This window comes from Schistocerca americana, chromosome 4 (genome assembly GCF_021461395.2).
Source record: "Schistocerca americana isolate TAMUIC-IGC-003095 chromosome 4, iqSchAmer2.1, whole genome shotgun sequence".
NCBI lineage: Eukaryota > Metazoa > Arthropoda > Insecta > Orthoptera > Acrididae > Schistocerca > Schistocerca americana.
In genome coordinates, this window is record NC_060122.1 from 709,999,032 (window position 1) to 710,021,192 (window position 22,161).

At 43.4% G+C, this 22,161-nt stretch overlaps 1 protein-coding gene across 2 annotated transcripts in view; it reads right to left on the reverse strand.

The window, feature by feature from the left end:
• LOC124612755 (serine/arginine repetitive matrix protein 1-like) overlaps positions 1–22,161 on the reverse strand; it is a 478,871-nt gene that overhangs the window by 50,500 nt on the left and 406,210 nt on the right. For both annotated transcript variants that reach the window (XM_047141148.1, XM_047141147.1), the window contains exon 3: positions 1,617–1,939. In XM_047141148.1, the coding sequence (XP_046997104.1) occupies positions 1,617–1,939 (323 nt within the window). The remainder of the gene's footprint in view (positions 1–1,616; positions 1,940–22,161) is intronic.

Consider the following 22,161-nt stretch of genomic DNA (forward strand, 5'->3'; position numbering starts at 1 on the left):
AGTTTAGTCATAATAAATCAAATTGTTATTTTGGACAGAACTTTCATTCTGTTAATCGGTAGAACAACCCTTTCATTTCTCACTACGTTACTGAAACTTTCCTTTATTTAATTAATGTCTATCAAATTAAATTATTGTAGGTGCCAAACGCTTTTCTACTCCACTTGCAGGGTCGATTACAGTCAGTTCACATTTCTTCTTAATCCATGTGGAACAGCAAAAGTAGGAGTTAGAAAAGGGGGGGCTTAGAGCATCATTTCCATATGAAGATTCGAGAAGAATTTAGTGTTAAATACACTGCTAGCCCTGGCACCTCGCAAGGTTTACAGTGGACATTACTAATTATGACTCATGAGAGTCAGACATGAACTTTCAATGGGAAAACCATTACAAAAATTAGGGTTGCCGATAAACACATGCTGAGAATTACTAAAACTGGCAGGAAAACATGTAAATGGATCAGAGAACAAAACGACTGCAGTGAAAATGAAAGTTAGGATGGCAGGGCGTGCAGCAGGAAGGAATGAAGGAGGAAAGGAAGAATGGGAGAAAGATGGAAAGAATGGAAGAAAAAAGAAAATAATGGAACAAGAAGGAAAGAATGGAAGAAAAAGGAAAGAATGGAAGAAAAAGGAAAGAATGGAAGAAAGAAGGAAAGAATGGAGGAAAGAAGAAAAGAATGGAAGAAAGACGAAAAGAATGGAAGAAAGACGAAAAGAACAGAAAAAAGAAGGAAAGAACAGAAGAAAGAAGGAAAGAATGGAAGAAAGAAGGAAAGAATGGAAGAAAGAAGGAAAAAATGGAAGAAGGAAGGAAAGAATGGAAGAAGGAACGAATGGAAGAAGGACGGAAAGAATGGAAGGAAGAAGGAAAGAATGGAAGAAAAAAGAAAAGAATGGAACAAAAAAGAAAAGAATGGAACAAAAAAGAAAAGAATTGAACAAAAAAGAAAAGAATGGAACAAAAAAGGAAAGAATGGAAGAAAAAAGAAACAATGGAACAAGAAGGAAAGAATGCAAGAAAAAAGGAATGAATGGAAGAAAAAAGGAAAGAATGGAGGAAAGAAGAAAAGAATGGAAGAAAGACAAAAAGAACAGAACAAAGAAGGAAAGAACGGAAGAAAGAAGGAAAGAATGGAAGAAAGAAGGAAAGAATGGAAGAAAAAAGGAAAGAATGGAAGAAAAAAGGAAAGAATGGAAGAAAGAAGGAAACTATGGAGGAAAGAAGAAAAGAACGAAAGAAAGACGAAAAGAATGGAAGAAAGAAGGAAAGAACGGAAGAAAGAAGGAAAAAATGGAAGAAAGAACGAAAGAATGGAAGAAAGAAGGAAAAAATTGAAGAAGGAAGGAAAGAATGGAGAAGGAAGGATTGGAAGAGGGAAGGAAAGAAAGAAAAGAAAGAAAAGAATGGAAGAATGGATGAATGTTTGTATTGACCGATTGACGCTGGATGGATGAATATTTTAATCGATTGATGCTGGACGGATATATTAAATGAAGAATGATATGGTTGAATGATGATGGATCGATTGGATGACGGATCCTATAAAAATGGTGACCCTCATTATGTCTTGTAGATACAGAATATCTACAAATGATAGGACTTTTGAGACGTACTTGTTGATGGGTTCCAGCGGGTAGCTGCGGTCCCAGCCGGGAGCGGCGGGCGCCGAGTTGTTCGGCTTGCGGCGCTCGTCGAACATCTGGCGCACGCGGCCGCCGCCAACGGCGCCGTTATTGTTGTTGATGCCGTTGCTGAGGCTGGTGCGTACGCTGTTGTTGTTGGTGGTGGTGAGTGTGCTGAAGGCGGCGGTGCTGAGGCTGGAGCTGAGCGAGGTGGAGCGCGTGACGACGCGGTCGAGGGCGCGCTGCTGCTGGCTCTCGTACAGCTGCAGCAGCTTCTGCTCCTTCTCCTGCAGCTGCCGCTGCTGGATGCGAGCCTGCGGACACAGGGCAGCCGTCGTACAGCGTAATAAGAATCCTCACAAACACACCACGGCTCTAAGCGTTTTATATTTCTTACATTTAAGTGGGATTAGTTGCCGACGACGAGAGAACCAAATATATGATCATCTCACACCGACATGATTTCCCTACCACTATCAATACACATGGACACAGTTTTAACAAAATGTCAGTTTGGTTTCCAGAAGAGTTTTTCAACGGAAAGTGCTATACAGGGTGTTACAAAAAGGTATGGCCAAACTTTCAGGAAACATTCCTCGCACACAAATAAAGAAAATATGTTATGTGGACATGTGTCCGGAAACGCTTAATTTCCATGTTAGAGCTCATTTTAGTTTCGTCAGTATTTACTGCACTTCCTCGATTCACCGCCAGTTGGCCCAATTGAAGGAAGGTAATGTTGACTTCGGTGCTTGTGTTGACATGCGACTCATTGCTCTACAGTACTAGCATCAAGAACATCAGTACGTAGCATCAACAGGTTAGTGTTTATCACGAACGTGGTTTTGCAGTCAGTGCAATTTTTACAAATGCGGAGTTGGCAGATGCCCATTTGATGTACGGATTAGCTTGGGCCAATAGCCGTGGCGCGGTGCGTTTGTATCGAGACAGATTTCCAGAACGAAGGTGTCGCGACAGGAAGACGTTCGAAGCAATAGATCGTCGTCTTAGGGAGCACGGAACATTCCAGCCTATGACTCGCGACTGGGGAAGACCTAGAACGACGAGGACACCTGCAATGGACGAGGCAATTCTTCGTGCAGTTGACGATAACCCAAATGTAAGCGTCAGAGAAGTTGCTGCTGTACAAGGTAAAGTTGACCACGTCACTGTATGGAGAGTGCTACGGGAGAACCAGTTGTTTCCGTACCATGTACAGCGTGTGCAGGCACTATCAGCAGCTGATTGGCCTCCACGGGTACACTTCTGCGAATGGTTCATCCAACAATGTGTCAATCCTCATTTCAGTGCAAATGTTCTCTTTACGGATGAGGCTTCATTCCAACGTGATCAAATTGTAAATTTTCACAATCAACATGTGTGGGCAGACGAGAATCCGCACGCAATCTACATCTACATCTACATGATTACTCTGCAATTCACATTTAAGTGCTTGGCAGAGGGTTCATCGAACCAAAATCATACTATCTCTCTGCCATTCCACTCCCGAACAAATGGCTCAAATGGCTCTGAGCACTATGCGACTTAACTTCTGAGGTCATCAGTCGCCTAGAACTTAGAACTAATTAAACCTAACTAACCTAAGGACATCACACACATCCATGCCCGAGGCAGGATTCGAACCTGCGACCGTAGCGGTCGCTCGGCTCCAGACTGTACCGCCCAGAACCGCACGGTCACTCTGGCCGGCCACTCCCGAACAGCGCGCGGGAAAAACGAACACCTAAACCTTTCTGTTAGAGCTCTGATTTCTCGTATTTTATTTTGATGATCATTCCTACCTATGCAGGTTGGGCTCAACAAAATATTTTCGCATTCGGAAGAGAAAGTTAGTGACTGAAATTTCGTAAATAGATCTCGCCGCGACGAAAAACGTCTTTGCTTTAATGACTTCCATCCCAACTCGCGTATCATATCTGCCACACTCTCTCCCCTATTACGTGATAATACAAAACGAGCTGCCCTTTTCTGCACCCTTTCGATGTCCTCCGTCAATCCCACCTGGTAAGGATCCCACACCGCGCAGCAATATTCTAACAGAGGACGAACGAGTGTAGCGTAAGCTGTCTCTTTAGTGGATTTGTTGCATCTTCTAAGTGTCCTGCCAATGAAACGCAACCTTTGGCTCGCCTTCCCCACAATATTATCTATGTGGTCTTTCCAACTGAAGTTGTTCGTTATTTTAACACCCAGGTACTTAGTTGAATTGACAGCCTTGAGAATTGTACTATTTATCTAGTAATCGAATTCCAACGGATTTCTTTTGGAACTCATGTGGATCACCTTAGACTTTTCGTTATTTAGCGTCAACTGCCACCTGCCACACCATACAGCAATCTTTTCTAAATCGCTTTGCAACTGATACTGGTCTTCGGATGACCCTACTAGACGGTAAATTACAGCATCATCTGCGAACAACCTAAGAGAACTGCTCAGATTGTCACCCAGGTCATTTATATAGATCAGGAACAGCAGAGGTCCCAGGACGCTTCCCTGGGGAGCACCTGATATCACTTCAGTTGTGCAATCACGTCATCAACACAGATTTTCTGTGAACGTTTGGGCAGGCATTGTTGGTGATGTCTTGATTGGGCCCCATGTTCTTCCACCTACGCTCAATGGAGCACGTTATCATGATTTCATATGGGATACTCTACCTGTGCTGCTAGAACATGTGCCTTCACAAGTACGACACAACATGTGGTTCATGCACGATGGAGCTCCTGCACATTTCAGTCGAAGTGTTCGTACGCTTCTCAACAACAGATTCGGCGACCGATGTATTGGTAGAGGCGGACCAATTCCATGGCCTCCACGCTCTCCTGACCTGAACCCTCTTGACTTTCATTTATGGGGGCATTTGAAAGCTCTTGTCTACGCAACCCCGGTACCAAATGTAGGGACTCTTCGTGCTCGTATTGTGGCGGCTGTGATACAATACGCCATTCTCCAGGGCAACACAGCGCATCAGGGATTCCATGCGACGGGGGGTGGATGCATGTATCCTCGCTAACGGAGGACATTTTGAACATTTCCTGTAACAAAGTGTTTGAAGTCACGCTGGTACGTTCTGTTGCTGTGTGTTTCTATTCCATGATTAATGTGATTTGAAGAGAAGTAATAAAATGAGATCTAACATGGAAAGTAAGCGTTTCCGGACACATGTCCACATAACAAATTTTCTTTCTTTGTGTGTGAGGAATGTTTCCTGAAAGTTTGGCCGTACCTTTTTGTAACACCCTGTGTATACTTTCACTAATGAAATATTAAATGCTCTCAGTAACCGGAAGTCACCCGTTGGGATTTTTTTTGTGATCTATCAATGGCTTTTGATTGTGTAAATCATGGAATACTTCTAGATAACCTCAAGTACTGTGGTATGAATGGGACAGTGCTCAAATGGTTTAAATCATACCTAACTGGAAGAGTGCAGAAAGTTGAAATAAACAGTTCACATAATATGCAAAAAACTGGTGATTTCTCAAACTGGGGAACAATCAAGAATGGGGAGCCGCAAGGTTCGGTCTTGGGTCCTCTGCTGTTCTTAATATATATTAATGACTTGCCATTCTATATTCACGAAGATGCAAAGCTGGTACTTTGCCGATGATACAAGTATAGCTATCACACCCAACAGACAAGCATTAACTGGTGAAATTGTAAAGGATGTTTTTCAGAAAATCATTAAGTGGTTCTCCGCAAATTGGCTCTCATTAAACTTTGACAAAATACAGTACGTACAGTTCCACACAGTATTGGAATGACACCATTAATAAATATAGACTTCGATCAGAAATCGGTAGCTAAGGTAGAGTATTCAAAATTTCTAGGTGTATGCATTGATGAGGGGTTGAACTGGAAAAAACACACTGAGGATCTGCTGAAACGTTTGAGTTCAGCTACTTATGCTATTAGGGTTCTTGCAAATTTTGGTAATATACATCTGAGGAAATTAGCTTACCACGCCTATTTTCATTCTCTGCTTTCGTATGGCATTATATTCTGGGGTAACTCATCATTCAGTAAAAGAGTATTCATTGCCCAAAAGCGTCTAATCAGAGTAATTGCTGGAGCTCATCCAAGTCATCCTGCAGACACTTATTTAAAGAGCTAGGGATATTCACTGTAGCCTCACAATATATATACATATTCACTTATGACATTTGTTATTAAAAATCCGAAAGGATTCAAAAGTAATAGCAGTTATATGGCTACAACACTAGGAGAAAGGATGGTCTTCACTACTCAAGGCTAAATCTAACTTTGGCTCAGAAGGGGGTATATTATGCTGTCACAAAAGTCTTTGATCACTTACCTAATAGCATCAAAAGTCTGACAGATAGCCATATAACATTTAAAAGGAAATTAAAAGAATTACTTAATGGCAACTCCTTCTACTCATTAGATGAATTGTTGGATATAGTAAGTGGGTAATTTCCCCAACCCCCACGAAAAAAAAAAATTAATAATATTAAGTGTCATGTAATATTTTGTGAAATGTAATATCTTGTGTAGACACCTATTATTAACCTGACACGTTCCACATCATTACGAAGTGTCGTATTCATGATCTATGGAACAAGTACTAATCTAATCTAATCTAACGAGTAGAGAAATTTAAGTACCTGGGATCGATTCTATCTAATAAAAGCGAAGTTGAGAAAGAGATTCAACAGAGACTAATTAATGCCAATCATCCCTTCTTTAGTCTCAATAACTTATTCATGTCACGCTTGGTCTCACAAAACAGCAAGATCAAACCTTACATGGCACTGGTAAAACCGGTTCTGTTATACGGCTGCGAGACATGTGTGACTTCACAAACAATTTAAGAGCGCATTTGCGCATTTGAAATGAAAGTGCTCAGGAAGATCTATGGGCCTACATTCAACAGAGAAAATGGAAAATGGGAAAGGAGGCAAAAAAAGGACTTGTACCAACGCTTTGGGAAATCTGGCGTTTGTACGGCCATCATAGGACGACGACTCCAGTGGTTGGGACATGTCTTTATGAGCTGGAAAATCTATCTCCAACCGAGTGTTCAATCCCAGCTGATTGGAAGACGCCCAAGAGGTCGTCGAAGGACTAGGTGGAAAGACAGGGTGATGAGGACGTTGCAGAAAGCAGAACCAACAGCATCCCTGGAAGATGCAATGGACAGAAGAAAGTGGAACAACATCTGCTGGAAATACCTGCAACTGTGATCAGGACAATGCTCCTTCCTGTGTCACTGATTGTGTTATTGATCTTTGTATAGTGTGTTATTCTGGTTTGTAATATTTCTTTTGCTTTCTGTCATGGGCCTTTATGGCCTGTTATGTGCAATAAATGACGATGATTACATTTAACTTTTAAGTACCCCAATAACTGGCTGGAAATGCAGGCATTTCATTAGCTCTCACTAATAGAACTCTTCAGGAAGGTACACATATAAAATACAGTGTCAGCCAGAAGAGTTATTTCATCCACTAGACCAGGCACGGACAACCTTGGTGACCTGAGGCCTGATTCACATACTTACTTAAGCTTGCTGACCACCTGATCACGATGCGACAGGAACACTCTTAGCGATAAAGTCAAAACTGTAGCGTCTGTGGCTTTAATGTTGATGGGGTAGCGCACTGATATGAATGGCAATCCTTTCCTAATTCACGTCAACAAACGATCGCAACCAATTCCGGGCCAGACGCAGCCCGCGAGCTTCAGAGGTGGCGGTCCAGATTGCTGTACACATCGGTACCTCTAAAACCCAGTAGCACGTCAAGACACTGTTGGTCCAGATTGTCCCACTCCTCAACGGCGATTCGGCGTAGATCCTTCAGAGTGGTTGCTGGGACACTTCGTCCATAAACAGCCCTTTTCAATCTAACCTAGTCATGTTCGATAGGGTTCATGTCTGCAGAACACGCTCGCCACTCTAGTCGAGCGATGTCGTTATCCTGAAGAAAGTCATTCACAAGATGTGCACCATGGGAGCGCGAATTGTCGTACATGAAGACGAATGCCTCGCCAATATGCCGCAGATATGGTTGCACTATCGGTCGGAGGATGGCATTCACGTATCGTACAGTTGGTATGGCGCCTTCAATGACCACCAGCGGCGTACGTCGGCCCCACATAATGCCACCCCAAAACAGCAGGGAACCTCCACCTTGCTGCAGTCGCTGGACTGTGTGTCTAAGGCGTTCAGCCTGACCAAGTTGCCTCCAAACACGTCTCCGACGACTGTCTGGTTGTTGGCATATACGACATTCATCGGTGAAGAGAACGTGATGCCAGTCGTGAGTGGTCCATTCGGCACGTTGTTGGGCCCATCCTGTGGCTGCACGAAAAGCATTATTCAATATGGTGACGTTGCTGTCAGGGTTCCTCCGAGCCATAATCCGTAGGTAACAGTCATCCATTGCAGTAGTAGCCCTTAGGCGGCTTGAGCGAGGCATGTCATCGACAGTCCCTGTCTCTGTGTCTCCTCCATGTCCTAACAACATCGCTTTGGTTCTCTCCGAGACGCCTGGACACTTCCTTTGTTATGAGCCCTTCCTGGCACAAAGTAAAAATGCGGGCACGATCGAACCGCGATATTGACCGTCTAGGCATGGTTGAGCTATAGACAACACGAGCCGTGTACCTCCTTTCTGGTGGAATGACTGGAACTGATCGGCTGTCTGACCTCCTCTGTCTTATAGGCGCTGCTCGTGTATGGTTGTTTACATCTTTTGGCGGATTTAGTGACATCTCTGAACAGTCAAAGGGACTGTGTCTGTGATACAATATCCACAGTCAACGTCTGTCTTCAGGAGTTCTGGGAACCGGGATGATATAAAACTTTTTTCTGATGTATGTATATCCTCTTTGATTACGGTTGTCAATTTAAGTCTGACGATGGCACTATAAGCTGAAAACCGATAACGAAATAAATTGATACTGTAGAACATCCACAATTTTGTGTTTTTCATTTCTGAATATGAAGTAGTAGCGACGAAAGTATCAGTCTCTTCATTAGGAACTCTATCTACCCAAATAATTTTCAGCATTTTTCTGTAGCACCCCATTTCGCAAGCTCCTTATCTGTATTATACTGTTCATCGTCCACGTTTCATTTCCATGTAAGGCTACACAGCAAACACATACTTTCAGACGAGGCTTCCTTACACTAAAATTTATACAAGTTAATCCTCTATAGAAAGTACAACACCCTATCACTCTTAATAAGTAAGCGTAATATGTAAGCATAACATACACAATATAGTCAGAAAAAATAGCGCTTTACGAGGAGCATTCAAGTTCTAAGGCCTCCGATTTTTTTTCTAATTAACTACCACCCGAAATCGATGAAACTGGCGTTACTTCTCGACGTAATCGCCCTGCAGACGTACATATTTTTCACAACGCTGACGTCATGATTCCATGGCAACGGCGAAGGCTTCTTTAGGAGTCTGTTTTGACCACTGGAAAATCGCTGAGGCAATAGCAGCACGGCTGGTGAATGTGCGGCCACGGAGAGTGTCTTTCAGTGTTGGAAAAAGCCAAAAGTCAGTAGGAGCCACGTCAGGTGAGTAGGGAGCATGAGGAATCACTTCAAAGTTGTTATCACGAAGAAACTGTTGCGTAACGTTAGCTCGATGTGCAGGTGCGTTGTCTTGGTGAAACAGCACACGCGCAGCCCTTCCCGGACGTTTTTGTTGCAGTGCAGGAAGGAATTTGTTCTTCAAAACATTTTCGTAGGATGCAACTGTTACCGTAATGCCCTTTGGAACGCAATGGGTAAGGATTACGCCCTCGCTGTCCCAGAACATGGACACCATCATTTTTTTTAGCACTGGCGGTTACCCGAAATTTTTTTGGTGGCTGTGAATCTGTGTGCTTCCATTGAGTTGACTGGCGATTTGTTTCTGGATTGAAAAATGGCATCCATGTCTCATCCATTGTCACAACTGACGAAAAGAAAGTCCCATTCATGCTGTCGTTGCGCGTCGACATTCCTTGGCAACATGCCACATGGGAAGCCATGTGGTCGTCCGTCAGCATTCGTGGCACCCACCTGGATGACACTTTTCGCATTTTCAGGTCGTCATGCAGGATTGTGTGCACAGAACCCACAGAAATGCCAACTCTGGAGGCGATCTGTTCAACAGTCGTTCGGCGATCCCCCAAAACAATTCTCTCCACTTTCTCGATCATGTCGTCAGACCGGCTTGTGCGAGCCCGAGGTTGTTTCAGTTTGTTGTCACACGATGTTCTGCCTTCATTAAACTGTCGCACCCACGAACGCACTTTCGACACATCCATAACTCCATCACCACATGTCTCCTTCAACTGTCGACGAATTTCAATTGGTTTCACACCACGCAAATTCAGAAAACGAATGATTGCACGCTGTTCAAGTGAGGAAAACGTCGCCATTTTAAGTATTTAAAACAGTTCTCATTCTCGCCGCTGGCGGTAAAATTCCATCTGCCATACGGTGCTGCCATCTCTGGGACGTATTGACAATGAACGCGGCCTCATTTTAAAACAATGCGCATGTTTCTATCTCTTTCCAGTCCGGAGAAAAAAAAGTCGGAGGCCTTAGAACTTGAATGCACCTCGTACTGCTTTCGAGGTGTATGAACAGTAGGCCGTTTATTTTTTCCTTTATCGTATGCTGCACGAAAGATGTCATCGCTTTCCGAATTTATTAGGGGTGGTGGTTCCACTGAAAGTCCTGCCCCCCCCCCCCCCCCGCCCCACCACCACCACCCCAGCAAACTTACCTAGCAAGGTGGTGCAGTGGTTAGCACACTGGACGACGACGATTCGAACCCGCGTCCGCTCATCCAAATTTAGATTTTCCGTGTTTTCGCTAAACAGCTCCAGGCAAATGCCGGGATGGCTCCTTTCAAAAGACACAGCCGATTTCCTTCCCCATCCTCGACACAATCCTAGCTTGTACTCCGTCTCTAATGAGTTCTATGTCGACGGGACAGTAAACCCAGTCTTCCTTCCTTCATTTTCCCAAGAAACTTTCGGCACAACTAGAAACCGTCGATACATTGGGTGTAACAAATTAAAATTCTCGAAGTAGTTTTACAGTTACATTATTTTCTATTCTTATTTACGTCCGTTTCTTTGCTCCTAGTTTCGGGTAGCAGCTCCATTCTGAACAACCCCATAAAATACAGAACAGTTTGAGCATAAAGATACAAAGTTTGATAAATTATAACAGCGTTATAGGCTACTCATTTATGTAAAATACAAAAGAAATGTTCAAGAGTGGGATTAGAATTTAGGGTGAAAGGATATCAATGGTAAGATTCGATGATGACGTTATTATCCTCAATGAAAGTGAAGAAGAATTACGGGATCCGCTGAATGATATGAATCGTATAATGAGTATAGAGTACGGACTAAAATTAAAGAAAGACGAAAGTAGTGAGAAGCAGCAAAATGAGAACAGCGAGAAACTTAGCATCAGAACTGGAGATTGCAAAGTGGACTAAGTAAAGGAATTCCGCTAACTAGACGGCAAAATAACCCATGAAGGACGGAACAAGGAGGACATAAAACGCAGACAAGTACAAACAAAAAGGGGCATTCCTGATCAAGAGAAGTCTGCTCATATCAAACATAGGTCTTAATCTGAGGGAGAAATTTCTGAGAATGTACGTTCGGAGTACAGCGTTGTATGGTAGTGAAACAAGGAGTGCGGGAAAACCGGAACAGAAGAGAATCGAAGCCTTCGAGATGTTATGCTACAGAAGAATACTGAAAATTAGGCGGACTGATAAGGTAACGAATGAGGAGATTCTCCGGAGAATCAGTGAGGAAAGGACATATGGAAAACGATAACAAGAAGAAGAGACAGGATGGGAGGACATCGGGTAAAACATTACGGCCGGAGTGGCCGAGTGGTTCTAGGCGCTACAGTCCGGAACCGAACGACCGCTACGGTCGCAGGTTCGAATCCTGCCTCGGGATGGATGTATGTGATGTCCTTAGGTTAGTTAGGTTTAAGTAGTTGTATGTTCTAGGGGATGATGACCTTAGCAATTAAGTCCCATAGTGCTCAGAGCCATTTGAACCAAGACCTTACGAAATAACTTCCATGGTAGTAGAGGGTGCAGTAGAGGGAATAAACCGTAGAGGAAGACAGAGATTGGAATGGTTCAAATGGTTCAAATGGCTATGAGCACTATGGGACTCAACTGCTGTGGTCATAAGTCCCCTAGAACTTAGAACTACTTAAACCTAACTAACCTAAGGACATCACACACATCCATGCCCGAGGCAGGATTCGAACCTGCGACCGGAGCGGTCGTGCGGTTCCAGACTGTAGCGCCTTTAACCGCTCGGCCACTTAGGCCGGCAGATTGGAATGCATCCAGCAAATAATTGAGGACGTAGGTTGCAAGTGTTACTCTGAGACGAAGAGGTTGGCACAGGAGGGGAATTCGTAGTGGGCCGCATTTGTTCAAATGGTTCAAATGGCTCTGAGCACTATAGGACTTAACTTCCGAGGTCATCAGTCCTCTAGAACTTAGAACTACTTAAACCTAACCAACCTAAGGACGACACACACATCCATGCCCGAGGCAGGATTTGAACCTGCGATCGTAGCGGTCGCGCGGTTCCAGACTGTAGCGCCTAGAACTACTCGGCCACTCAGGCTGGCCCGCATTTGTTGTTCAGAGCAGAAATGCCCATGGACATCTATTTTATACAACTCTAAAAATCGCGGAATACATCGTATGTCTAGGCTTAACATTAATTACAAGAATGTAATGGTGGTATGCTTGTGCGGAACCGGTCAAGTAAATCTGTGAATATTGTTTGAGTAATTGGATCACGCAGAATGAAGAGAATGAAAATGAATAGAATAAAAATACATACTTTGTCAGTCACAGACCTACACATAAAAAAATGGAGAAGATAATGGAAAATGAAACAGAATAGTCCTCTGATGATTAAGACGTCTGTTCGAAACCGTTAACGGTGTTATTTGTTTGTAATAAATAGCATTATTACAGCGGGTCGTTGCTTGTTTTTACATGTAATAATTAACCCATATCTTTACACAGCTATCGGCTCGCCACAAAATAGCACTTAAATTCATGTTCACTGTTGACGTATTTCTTTTTTGTTTCATGACAGCTTTTCTTGCTGTTTCCAGTCCGCATTTTTATCTACTATTTTTGCACTGGTTTTCTACTGCAGCAGAAAATCTCACCACCTTGCCACAGCACGAAAACGATCTCGACTATTTTTTTGCGATTACAGATACCGAATCTGCCCGCGTGTCCACAGCCGTATTCCTGGTGCTGCCGCTGCGCTTGACCTATAACGAGTAGTTTGGTTTGTGTCTCCTTGCGTCCCACGGTCGTCCCACACCTGAGACCTGCGCCAATAGGGTTCTCGCAACCGTATCGGGTTTGGCCCCAGACGAAGCAGGCAGCGTGGGCAACACCAGGACGTGGGACGGAAGCATCACCTTGAATCGACGGCTCCCCGAAATGCGGAGTCCGAAGCGCTCCTGGAACGCCCGTCTATATTGCTTTATTGCTGTCAGGGGGGTCTCGCAGCCGCGAATCGCTTCACAAAACTGTGACCCACTTTCCATGTAGGGCAAGGCCCGACGTACAAATTCTAAATAAAACTCCGGACTGCCCGAATGGTGGTCTGCTGTTTCTCTTACGATTAAACGAAACTGCAAGTCACGAAAGAAACTGATTCATTAGCATCCATTAGCAAGTCAAAACTGAACGAAGAGACCTCCAAAATTAGATTATTATTTATTTATTTACTACTATTTATGAGACGCTCTTCAGTTACGTCGAGACAATTTCCGTCTTACGACAAAGAGATTTTTCAACGTTTTCTTTCCATAAAGAACAAGATCAGAGACAGAACTCCTATCATATTCGATTAGGAAGGAAGTCGGAAATGACGCTGTGCGCACAGCTGTTCTAGCATTTGATTCTACTATGTGTGCCAAATTTTATTATAATCAACAATCTGTAAGTCACTGAAAACTGTCTCAAAAAGGATGATTTTTATCGTACCACAGGATAATGTTTCCTCTATTTTCATTCGCATATGGACTGGGAAAAGGTGATTGCTTGCATGAATCTGTACTACTTGCTATTAGACTTCGTGTTCTACATAGCGCATACATGTGAGAGTCTTAATAACATAAGTATATTTAATTCAGACAACCGTTTTAGGAGTTCTCTGTGCGAACTTTCTCGAGATATAAGACATTGTTCTTAAAGTGTCCGCCGGTTCGGATTTTCCACAATCTTTCGCTACACGCCCTCGAGTCAAATCTGTCTAGTCATTTGCACTATCCATCTTCGTACACGCATTACGTTCACCCTTATAACAAGATGATATGTATCGTACATGCTCTAGGTGCAGTCTACGATAACTTGTGCCTTCGTGAACGTTCCACTTCACATCCTACCGCCCTCGGCCCTACGAACTGTTATTCGCGAGTACATGTCAAACATGTGTGATTGCAGTTGTAACTTGTTAATCTTGTAGCAGAAGCTGGTAAATCTATCTACAAACTGCATAAGCAACTGCACAGTGCATGCCGAAGGGTATTTTGTACCACTGTAAATCATTCCGTTTCTAGTTGCACAAACAAATGAAGAATCGTAAAAACAATCGCGTGTGTGCCTTTGTGCAAGTCCTAATCCGCCTTGTTTGCTAATCGCAGTTCTTAAGCGAAACTAACTCTGGAGCAAATAATATCTTTCAGCAGTCTGTCGGAAACTGTGGTACTCTAAACTTCAATAGTGTTTCGTGAAAAGATTATCTTTTGCCCTCTCTGTTCCCATCCAAGCTCAAGATGCATTTCCGTAACACTTTTTACCAGTCCAGCCGACTGGTAACAAATCTAACTGTTGATTTTCTTCGATTTACTCCTTCACTCCGACCTAGTAGCGATCCAAACTATAGTGTAGCGCTCAGTGCTGGGCCGCACAAAGAATCTGTACGCCGTCTTTTTTTTAATGTTATTTTTATAAGCGAACAGGTACGGTCCTACCACACTTTGCTGGGGCTCCCCTCGCGTTACATTTTTACGTATCGTGAAATACACATCTTTAAAATTGTACTGATTACCACCTATTCGAAAATCTTGCACCAAGCTGATACTGCCGCAAGCTGTAATGCATGCAGTGTGGTATAGTGATTAGGGCAACGCCACCTAGTTGGTGTTGGTTAGAGGCGCTAGCTGACGTGTGTGGGCCTCCAGTTCAAATCCGATCACCAACAATTGTTTGTTATTTAGCATTAAATATTTCTGGAAGATTCTTGAAATACCTTATGTTTGCAATGTTTGTACGAGGGTTGCCCAGAAAATAATGCATTGCATTTTGTTTGTCGGCCGAAAACAATGCTACGAATGTGAAACGTTACGTATGTATTATCTGAAGTCTCCTGAGTCAGCGCGCCAAGTTTCCGTCACTTCCGACAGATAGCGTAGCTGCAGGACAGTTTCAAAATGGCTTCCGTAGGTGATGTACGCCACAAGCAACGACCCGTCATTGAATTTCTCATTTCAGAGAAAGAAACTGTGGGGAACATTCACGAACGCTTGTGCAAAGTCTATGGAGCATCTGCTGTCGACAGAAGAACAGCTAGTCGCTGGGTACTTAGGGCGAGGTCATCAGAAGGCGGTTCGGTGAAGCTTCACGATTTGTAGCGGTCGGAGAGACCATCCACGGCTGTCACACCTGACACGTTGCAGCGAGCTGATGTCATTCGGGAGGACAGATGCATTACGACTCGGCAGTCGGCGCTGCACCTGTCAATAAACAAAGGAAATGTGGATGCAGTTACCGGCACTCTTGGATATTCAAAAGTGTGTGCAAGATGGATCCCGCGGTGTCTAACGGTGGATCACAAATCGCACAAAATAAGTATTTGTCTTGATTTGTTGCAACCTTTTGAAGTTGAGGGGGAGGGGCCGTCTTGTCCCGGATTGTGACGGGCGATGAAACCTGGGTTCACCAGTTTGAGCCCGAAACGAAACGACAGTGGATGAAATGACGCCATTCCCACTCCCCACAGAAGAAAAAATTGAAAGCAACTGCTTCCGCCGCTAATGTAATGATCACCATGTTCTGGGACTGTGAAGGTGTGAGTCTCATTGATGTGATGCCAAGAGGCGGTACCATTAATTCAGAAGCATATTTCAACACATGAACTCAAGACGCGCTTCCGGCGACTTCGGCGCCACAGCAACCCGGCAGATGTCTTGCTGCAACACGATAACGCTCGGCCCCAAGCAAGTCTGAGGACTGCTCAACATGTCGCAAACCAAGGTTGGACAGTGTTAGTCCTTCCACCCTACAGCCCTGACATAGCCCCCTCGGACTTCCACTTGTTTGGGCCACTGAAGGATGCCATTCGTGGAAGGCATTTTGAGGACGACCAAGAGGTGACTAAAGCATTGAAGCACTGGCTCCGCCACCAGGACAAGGATTGGTACCGACAGGGCATACACGCCCTTGTTTTGCGCTGGAGGAAGGCCATAGAACGGGATGGAGATTACGTGGACACATAGTGTGTGTGGATAAAACATTCTTTCGTGTGTGTAATTCGCATTATGTTCAATAAAGAATTGAAGGAAAAAATGCGGTGCATTACTTTCTGGGCAACCCTTGTATAGTCTGAAATAATAGGTGCTTCTATAAGTAACAGCATTCTGGAATATCTGATGCTTCTATAAATAGCTTCATCCTCCGTGCAGGAGGTCCGCTCTGTTCTGGACGTATTTTCGTATCATTGATAAACGTCCTTTCAGTTCTAAGCTTTTTATTTCATTGAACGACCCTCCCTTTGAATCTGGACTCTAGTGTGGTTCCGGAGTGAGAATTTTCTATCACGATGTGATTCGATATCACTGTAATTTTTAATCGGATAGTACTGACTTCTAGATAGCTATCCCACGGTCGGAAACCCTTGAAACTGCAAATAATATATGCCCATCCCATTAAGTACTGAGTATGGCTGTGAGTCACGAGACGTTTATATGTTTACTGAAAATAGTAGTTAAGCTCTGTAGGTCAGAAACAGTTAGAACCCTAGCTGCAAGGAAGTCACGTTTAGTATGGGATTTGAAGAAAATCTTCATTAGACTTTTCATTTGCTGCATTTTACAATGGTTCACAGCTTGTTACGCAAAGTGTTCAAAGCCTGAATACGGGCTGCACCTCGTCGCCGCAAAGAGTTTACTTTTTCATTCTCTAGGTACAGCGAGCTGTTCGAATAACTACCTACCGAAGAGTCACGAACGTTTTAACCAAATGGCGGGCAAGCTGGTAGTGAGGCGTAGGTAGACGTTTGCAAATCTGTGGATATCATCCACAGTAACAATGATGTGGATATCCGGGGGTATATCTACATATATCAGAAAAAGCAGTTAATTACTTTGTGGTTGAAAGTTAAATGATAGCGTCAGTATTACGATTTTCGTCTTTTAATATTATATACGATCGAGAATGGTAGTCATTGTTTTAAATCACTGTTATTACCCATTCGTGGTCGAATGTGCCACTTCCTTGGCTGGAATGCACTGTGTTTCTGCAAGGTCAGAGTTGTAGCTGATATCTGAAAGTACTAAAGATGGCCTTCCCGTCTTTTTTCTTTCCTACACAGTATCACGTACATCCTATTTCGAGTCCATCAACAGTTGTCACCTTACATAATTACCGAGCGCTGCCACGAAGGAGCATGAAGGCTATTCTAGAATATTGTATTATTTGGACTCTCCCATCCGTGATCTGACTCACGTTTGTGTTTCACATGCGACATAAATAACGTACCACATAAAATCAGTGAATCAACATTTTCTCTTAAACATATTTCTAAGTTCACACTGTAACTCTTATTATACTAAGAAGTGTAGAGCGTTAACGTGATTTAATATTCTGTTGAATTACTGTTAATTTGATAAACGAACTGCAGTATGAAGCATGGGACAGTATGCACCATGTAACAACTTTTAACGACGTCATTTGGAAATGCTCCGCATATAAAGCAAAAAACTCAGTTTCCTTATTACGGACAGGAGACACCATCTTCCGGGATGTATCCAGAATATGAGAGACCATGTTGGCGTAACTCCCGTCTTCTTCAGTTGAGCTCCCATGCAACGTATTCAAAACATCTGAGAAACTGGTAATACGTCTAAACCGATAACTGCACTATTTGTATGATCTGAGGTAGAAATATATAATTAAAAAAATCAAAAGACGGTTTCCCCAAGGAAACATGATAAGTTTATGTTAGTATCAAAATGGTTCAAATGGCTCTGAGCACTATGGGACTTAACTTCTGAGGTCATCAGTCCCCTAGAACTCAGAACTACTTAAACCTAACTAACCTAAGGACATCACACACATTCATGCCCGAGTCAGGATTCGAACCTGCGACGTAGCGGACGCGCGGTTCCAGACTGTAGCGCCTAGAACCGCTCGGCCACTCCGGCCGGCTATGTTAGTATCAAAGTAATTTCAAGCGTGCATCACCACCATACGTTTACCTCTTCCATGCAATTCTATTGAGTGTGCAACGTTAAGAGGAAGTGAAGTTCAAAGTTGTTTCTGCATTGAGAGTAGATCACATGGATGGCACGGAGTGTCCGCCAGCTGTTCTTCAGGAAGCACTGCAGCCAATGGTAACTACCATTTCCCTCACTGCTTAGGCACCAGCAAGGTTGATGCGTTCCCTTGAGAAGGTGTACCTTGAATTGGTAATGAATGTGTACGATGGTCACCCGTAATTTGAGCCGCAACCTCTCCCCCCCCCCCCCCCCAAAAAAAAGAGAGCAAAATTTGGAAATGTATGCAGCTCTCTAACATGCTTACAGTTCTCGCGGTGTCCGTTGCCACCCCCTGTTTCTGAGTGTATCTGGCCTAATAGATATTCACGTTTCACCTGCGAACTTGCGATTACACTATTAGTCCAAACCCCTGATTTAAATGTTTGATGGTCTTTCTCCTGCCCCTCACTAGTGGCACAGGTCGCATCGGTCGCGAAGGGCAACTGGGCACCACGCAGCCGACTGCTTACAGCCCTCGAGGGTCATCTCTTAATTAGCTACAGTCGAAGCTAGTCGTCTCTGCACTGTTACAGGGATACCTCAGCCTTGACGTGGTGTTTCCCCATCGGTCGACCTCTCTTCGGATGGTCTGTCACATAAGTGTTCTCACTATACCTTTCCCATATGTCCTCGACATTGCTTTTTGGGTAACCCCAAGGATGCGTAATGTTGCTCCCAATGTAAGTCCGCCCTGAATCAATTCCACAGTTCTGGTCAGGCCGGGAAATAAGTATTGCAAATTAAAGCTAAACATTAGCTCGAAGTCTTACAGCATTCTATGCATTAATGTCAGAGCCAGCACGTGAAATTGTTATAGATGTGTCGCCTTCCCCTCCCCCACTCTCACTGTGTCTCCAGTTGTACCGTAAACAAGAAATTACGTCACCACCACCACCACTACTTACTATATACTACTCCTACACGCCTAGTCACGCAACACACCTAATTCCACAACATTACAAAAAATTCTTTGTGTTTAATTTGTAGGGTATAATGGCTTCGTTTACAAAACAGCTGTTTCTCGTTTGTTACGTGTGAGAAACTTTCAACATTTTCTGAATTTTAGTTACTTTACACGACTTAATAATTCCGTCAACCAGTTTCAAAAGGTTATTTCTCTGAAAGTTGACTTGAGTCTTACAATTTACACCAAATAGCGATTTGTACAAACATTTGCGACGAGTTATACATTCTTCGATGTTTTGCTCAGATTTTCGGGATATGGAACGACTGTGTTTTATCTGGAATGTATTATGTCCCGTCCAAGAGGGCAATTGTAAGATATTGATGTCACGGTGTGCTGCTTTGAATACCAATGCGCCACTTAAATCATCGCTACCATCTGAGGACGCTTCAGCAAGTCTTTAATTGACGATGCAACGAGCCGACCTTTCCCTGAGATTAGCTGTGGTTGGCAATGTGTGTGTCCTGAATTATACTAAGTGTTCTACGGGCATCTTACTAAAAGCGACTTGTCTAATGTCAGATTGCATATCAGAAGGTAATGCAGCAAGTATGGGTGCATTCTATCTACATCAGAGACATGTTTTCTGATAGCGAAGGACGCCGGAGAGACAAGAGGTACATGTCTCCTGGTCCACCGTTAGCGATTTTATTGTGAACTGGAGATAACAAGAAAGAAGAAAACCGAGCAATGACTTTGACAGGACTAACAAATTAACAGATAAAACCGCTTGGCTCTAAAGTGTACTCTACCTCTACGAACCAATCATCGATGAACATTCTTCGCAAGTGTAATAACCTTTGGAGAGAAGTCAGTAATCCGGCCGTTGTGGTCGAGCGGTTCTATGCGCTTCAGTCCGGAACCGCGCTGCTGCTACGGTCGCAGGTTGGAATCCTGCCTTGGGCATGGATGTGTGAGATGTCCTTAGGTCAGTGAGGTTTAAATAGTTCTAAGTCTAGGGGACTGATGATCTCAGATGTTAAGTCCCATAGTCCTTAGATGGTTCAAATGGCTCTGAGCACTATGGGACTTAACGTCTATGTTCATCAGTCCCCTAGAACTTAGAACTACTTAAACCTAACTAACCTAAGGACATCACACAACACCCAGTCATCACGAGGCAGAGAAAATCCCTGACCCCGCCGGGAATCGAACCCGGAAACCCGGGCGTGCATAGTGCTCAGAGCCATTTGAGAAGTCGGTAATGGGCCCATACCTCGACAAGCTATAGGGCTGTCGTCACGGTCGTGCTGCCACCGAAGGAATGTACGAAGTCCTTTAGTGCTACGAACAACGATGTGGTTCATTTGTAGAAATTATTGTGGAGAGACGAGTCGTCATACACAACGCGGCAGCAGGCGCTTGTACAGAAGTGGTGACAGGGGGGAGCAGTGCTATGTGGTCACTATCTCCTCCCCATAAAAAAGGGCACTGTATTAACAACTATGTAAACAAGATTTTAGGATTATATGTTAACATTTTATTAACATTTTATATATTTAATCGTTACTTATATCAAAATCTTAGACATCTCTGCCACGTTAAATGTGAGGAGACGACACAGCAAAAAACTGGTACGCTGTGAGATCGGTCTATTCTATGGCGTGGAAGCTGCAGCGGTTCTTTAATCTGTTCCGTGCCTCTTCACGCAGCACAGTCGCCAAGGCTCGGGGGATTATCATTTCTTGGGAGAAAGGAGAAAAACGCTGTCAGCACCCCCGCCCCCCTCCTGAACCCTTCATCAGAACAGATTAAAACAAATGTTTCCTTCTCTTTTCTTCAATGTTGCTCCTTCAGTACTGTTATCCGCAAGTAACTTATTGCGCGAGACTGCAGTGTTGCAGCTTAAGGCTTCATTTTCCGCTGATCTTATGTGTTGCAACATAACTATCTTTTATTATTATTCATTGGCCTAGACTTCCCCACAAAAGAATTTAAAAGCTATATCACTCGATAAATCGTGAAAAACTCTTTTTAACGCCCTGCGAAAGAGTGATAATGAATACCCCTCGAAATTTCATCAGCGTGACACAATCGCAAATTTATTTTGTTTTTGACCTCAAGTTAAGTAGCCGAAAAATTCCCGATGCTTACATTTGATTGAGTTTTTCGATTCATAGCGATTTCAACACCTTTACACTACGCAAACCATTATTAAGTGCACGACAGAGGGTAATGTTTATTTTACTGTATGCTAAAGTTTCTTGCTGTGGGAAGAATGATCCCACGCACGCTTCTTTCCGAGTGGCGATTTTCTTTATTTTACCTTAATGATATTTGCTAAAGTGATACATACGTACTAGGTTTAAGGATATTCGCAGATACCGCCGTGAAAAACGATTCTTGAAATTTTCTAATGTACTCAAGTCTTCTAATGCCATTTCTGTTCACTCTCGTCAGCTAAACAAGCCTCTGATTATTCACACCACCTATTGTAGTACACTCTATACCTTTAGTTAGTCTGATCTGATAAATATTCCGATAAAGATATCCCATGCCTCAGCAATAGCCCAGGGTGGACTGAGACAGTGTTTACATAGCGATGTCTTTTGTAGAGTAGAGAGCTGCATTAATCGGGTACTAGTAATAGTTAACTTTACCTAAGAATGGGTCTATGTGGTGATGATAAATCCACTCCATGTCTTCAGACACTTTCATTTCCAGATATTTGACATTATTGACTATGATTGTGGGCGATTCATTTACTCAAAGGTTACTACACTTTTACATTTTGTGCAATGCAAATTTCACATGTTGTAAAGTGGCAGAATAAATGAAGGTCAGTTTCGCACCTTACATAAGAACTTTGTACATCGAAACGGGAAGGTGAATATGACATCTAACTTAATTCGGCGGTAATGAGCAAATTTACTTATCAGTATGTAATGCAGAAAGGGATGACATAACACTCAATCAACGGTATTAACACACCGATCCAATACAATGCATGTCTTTGAGCA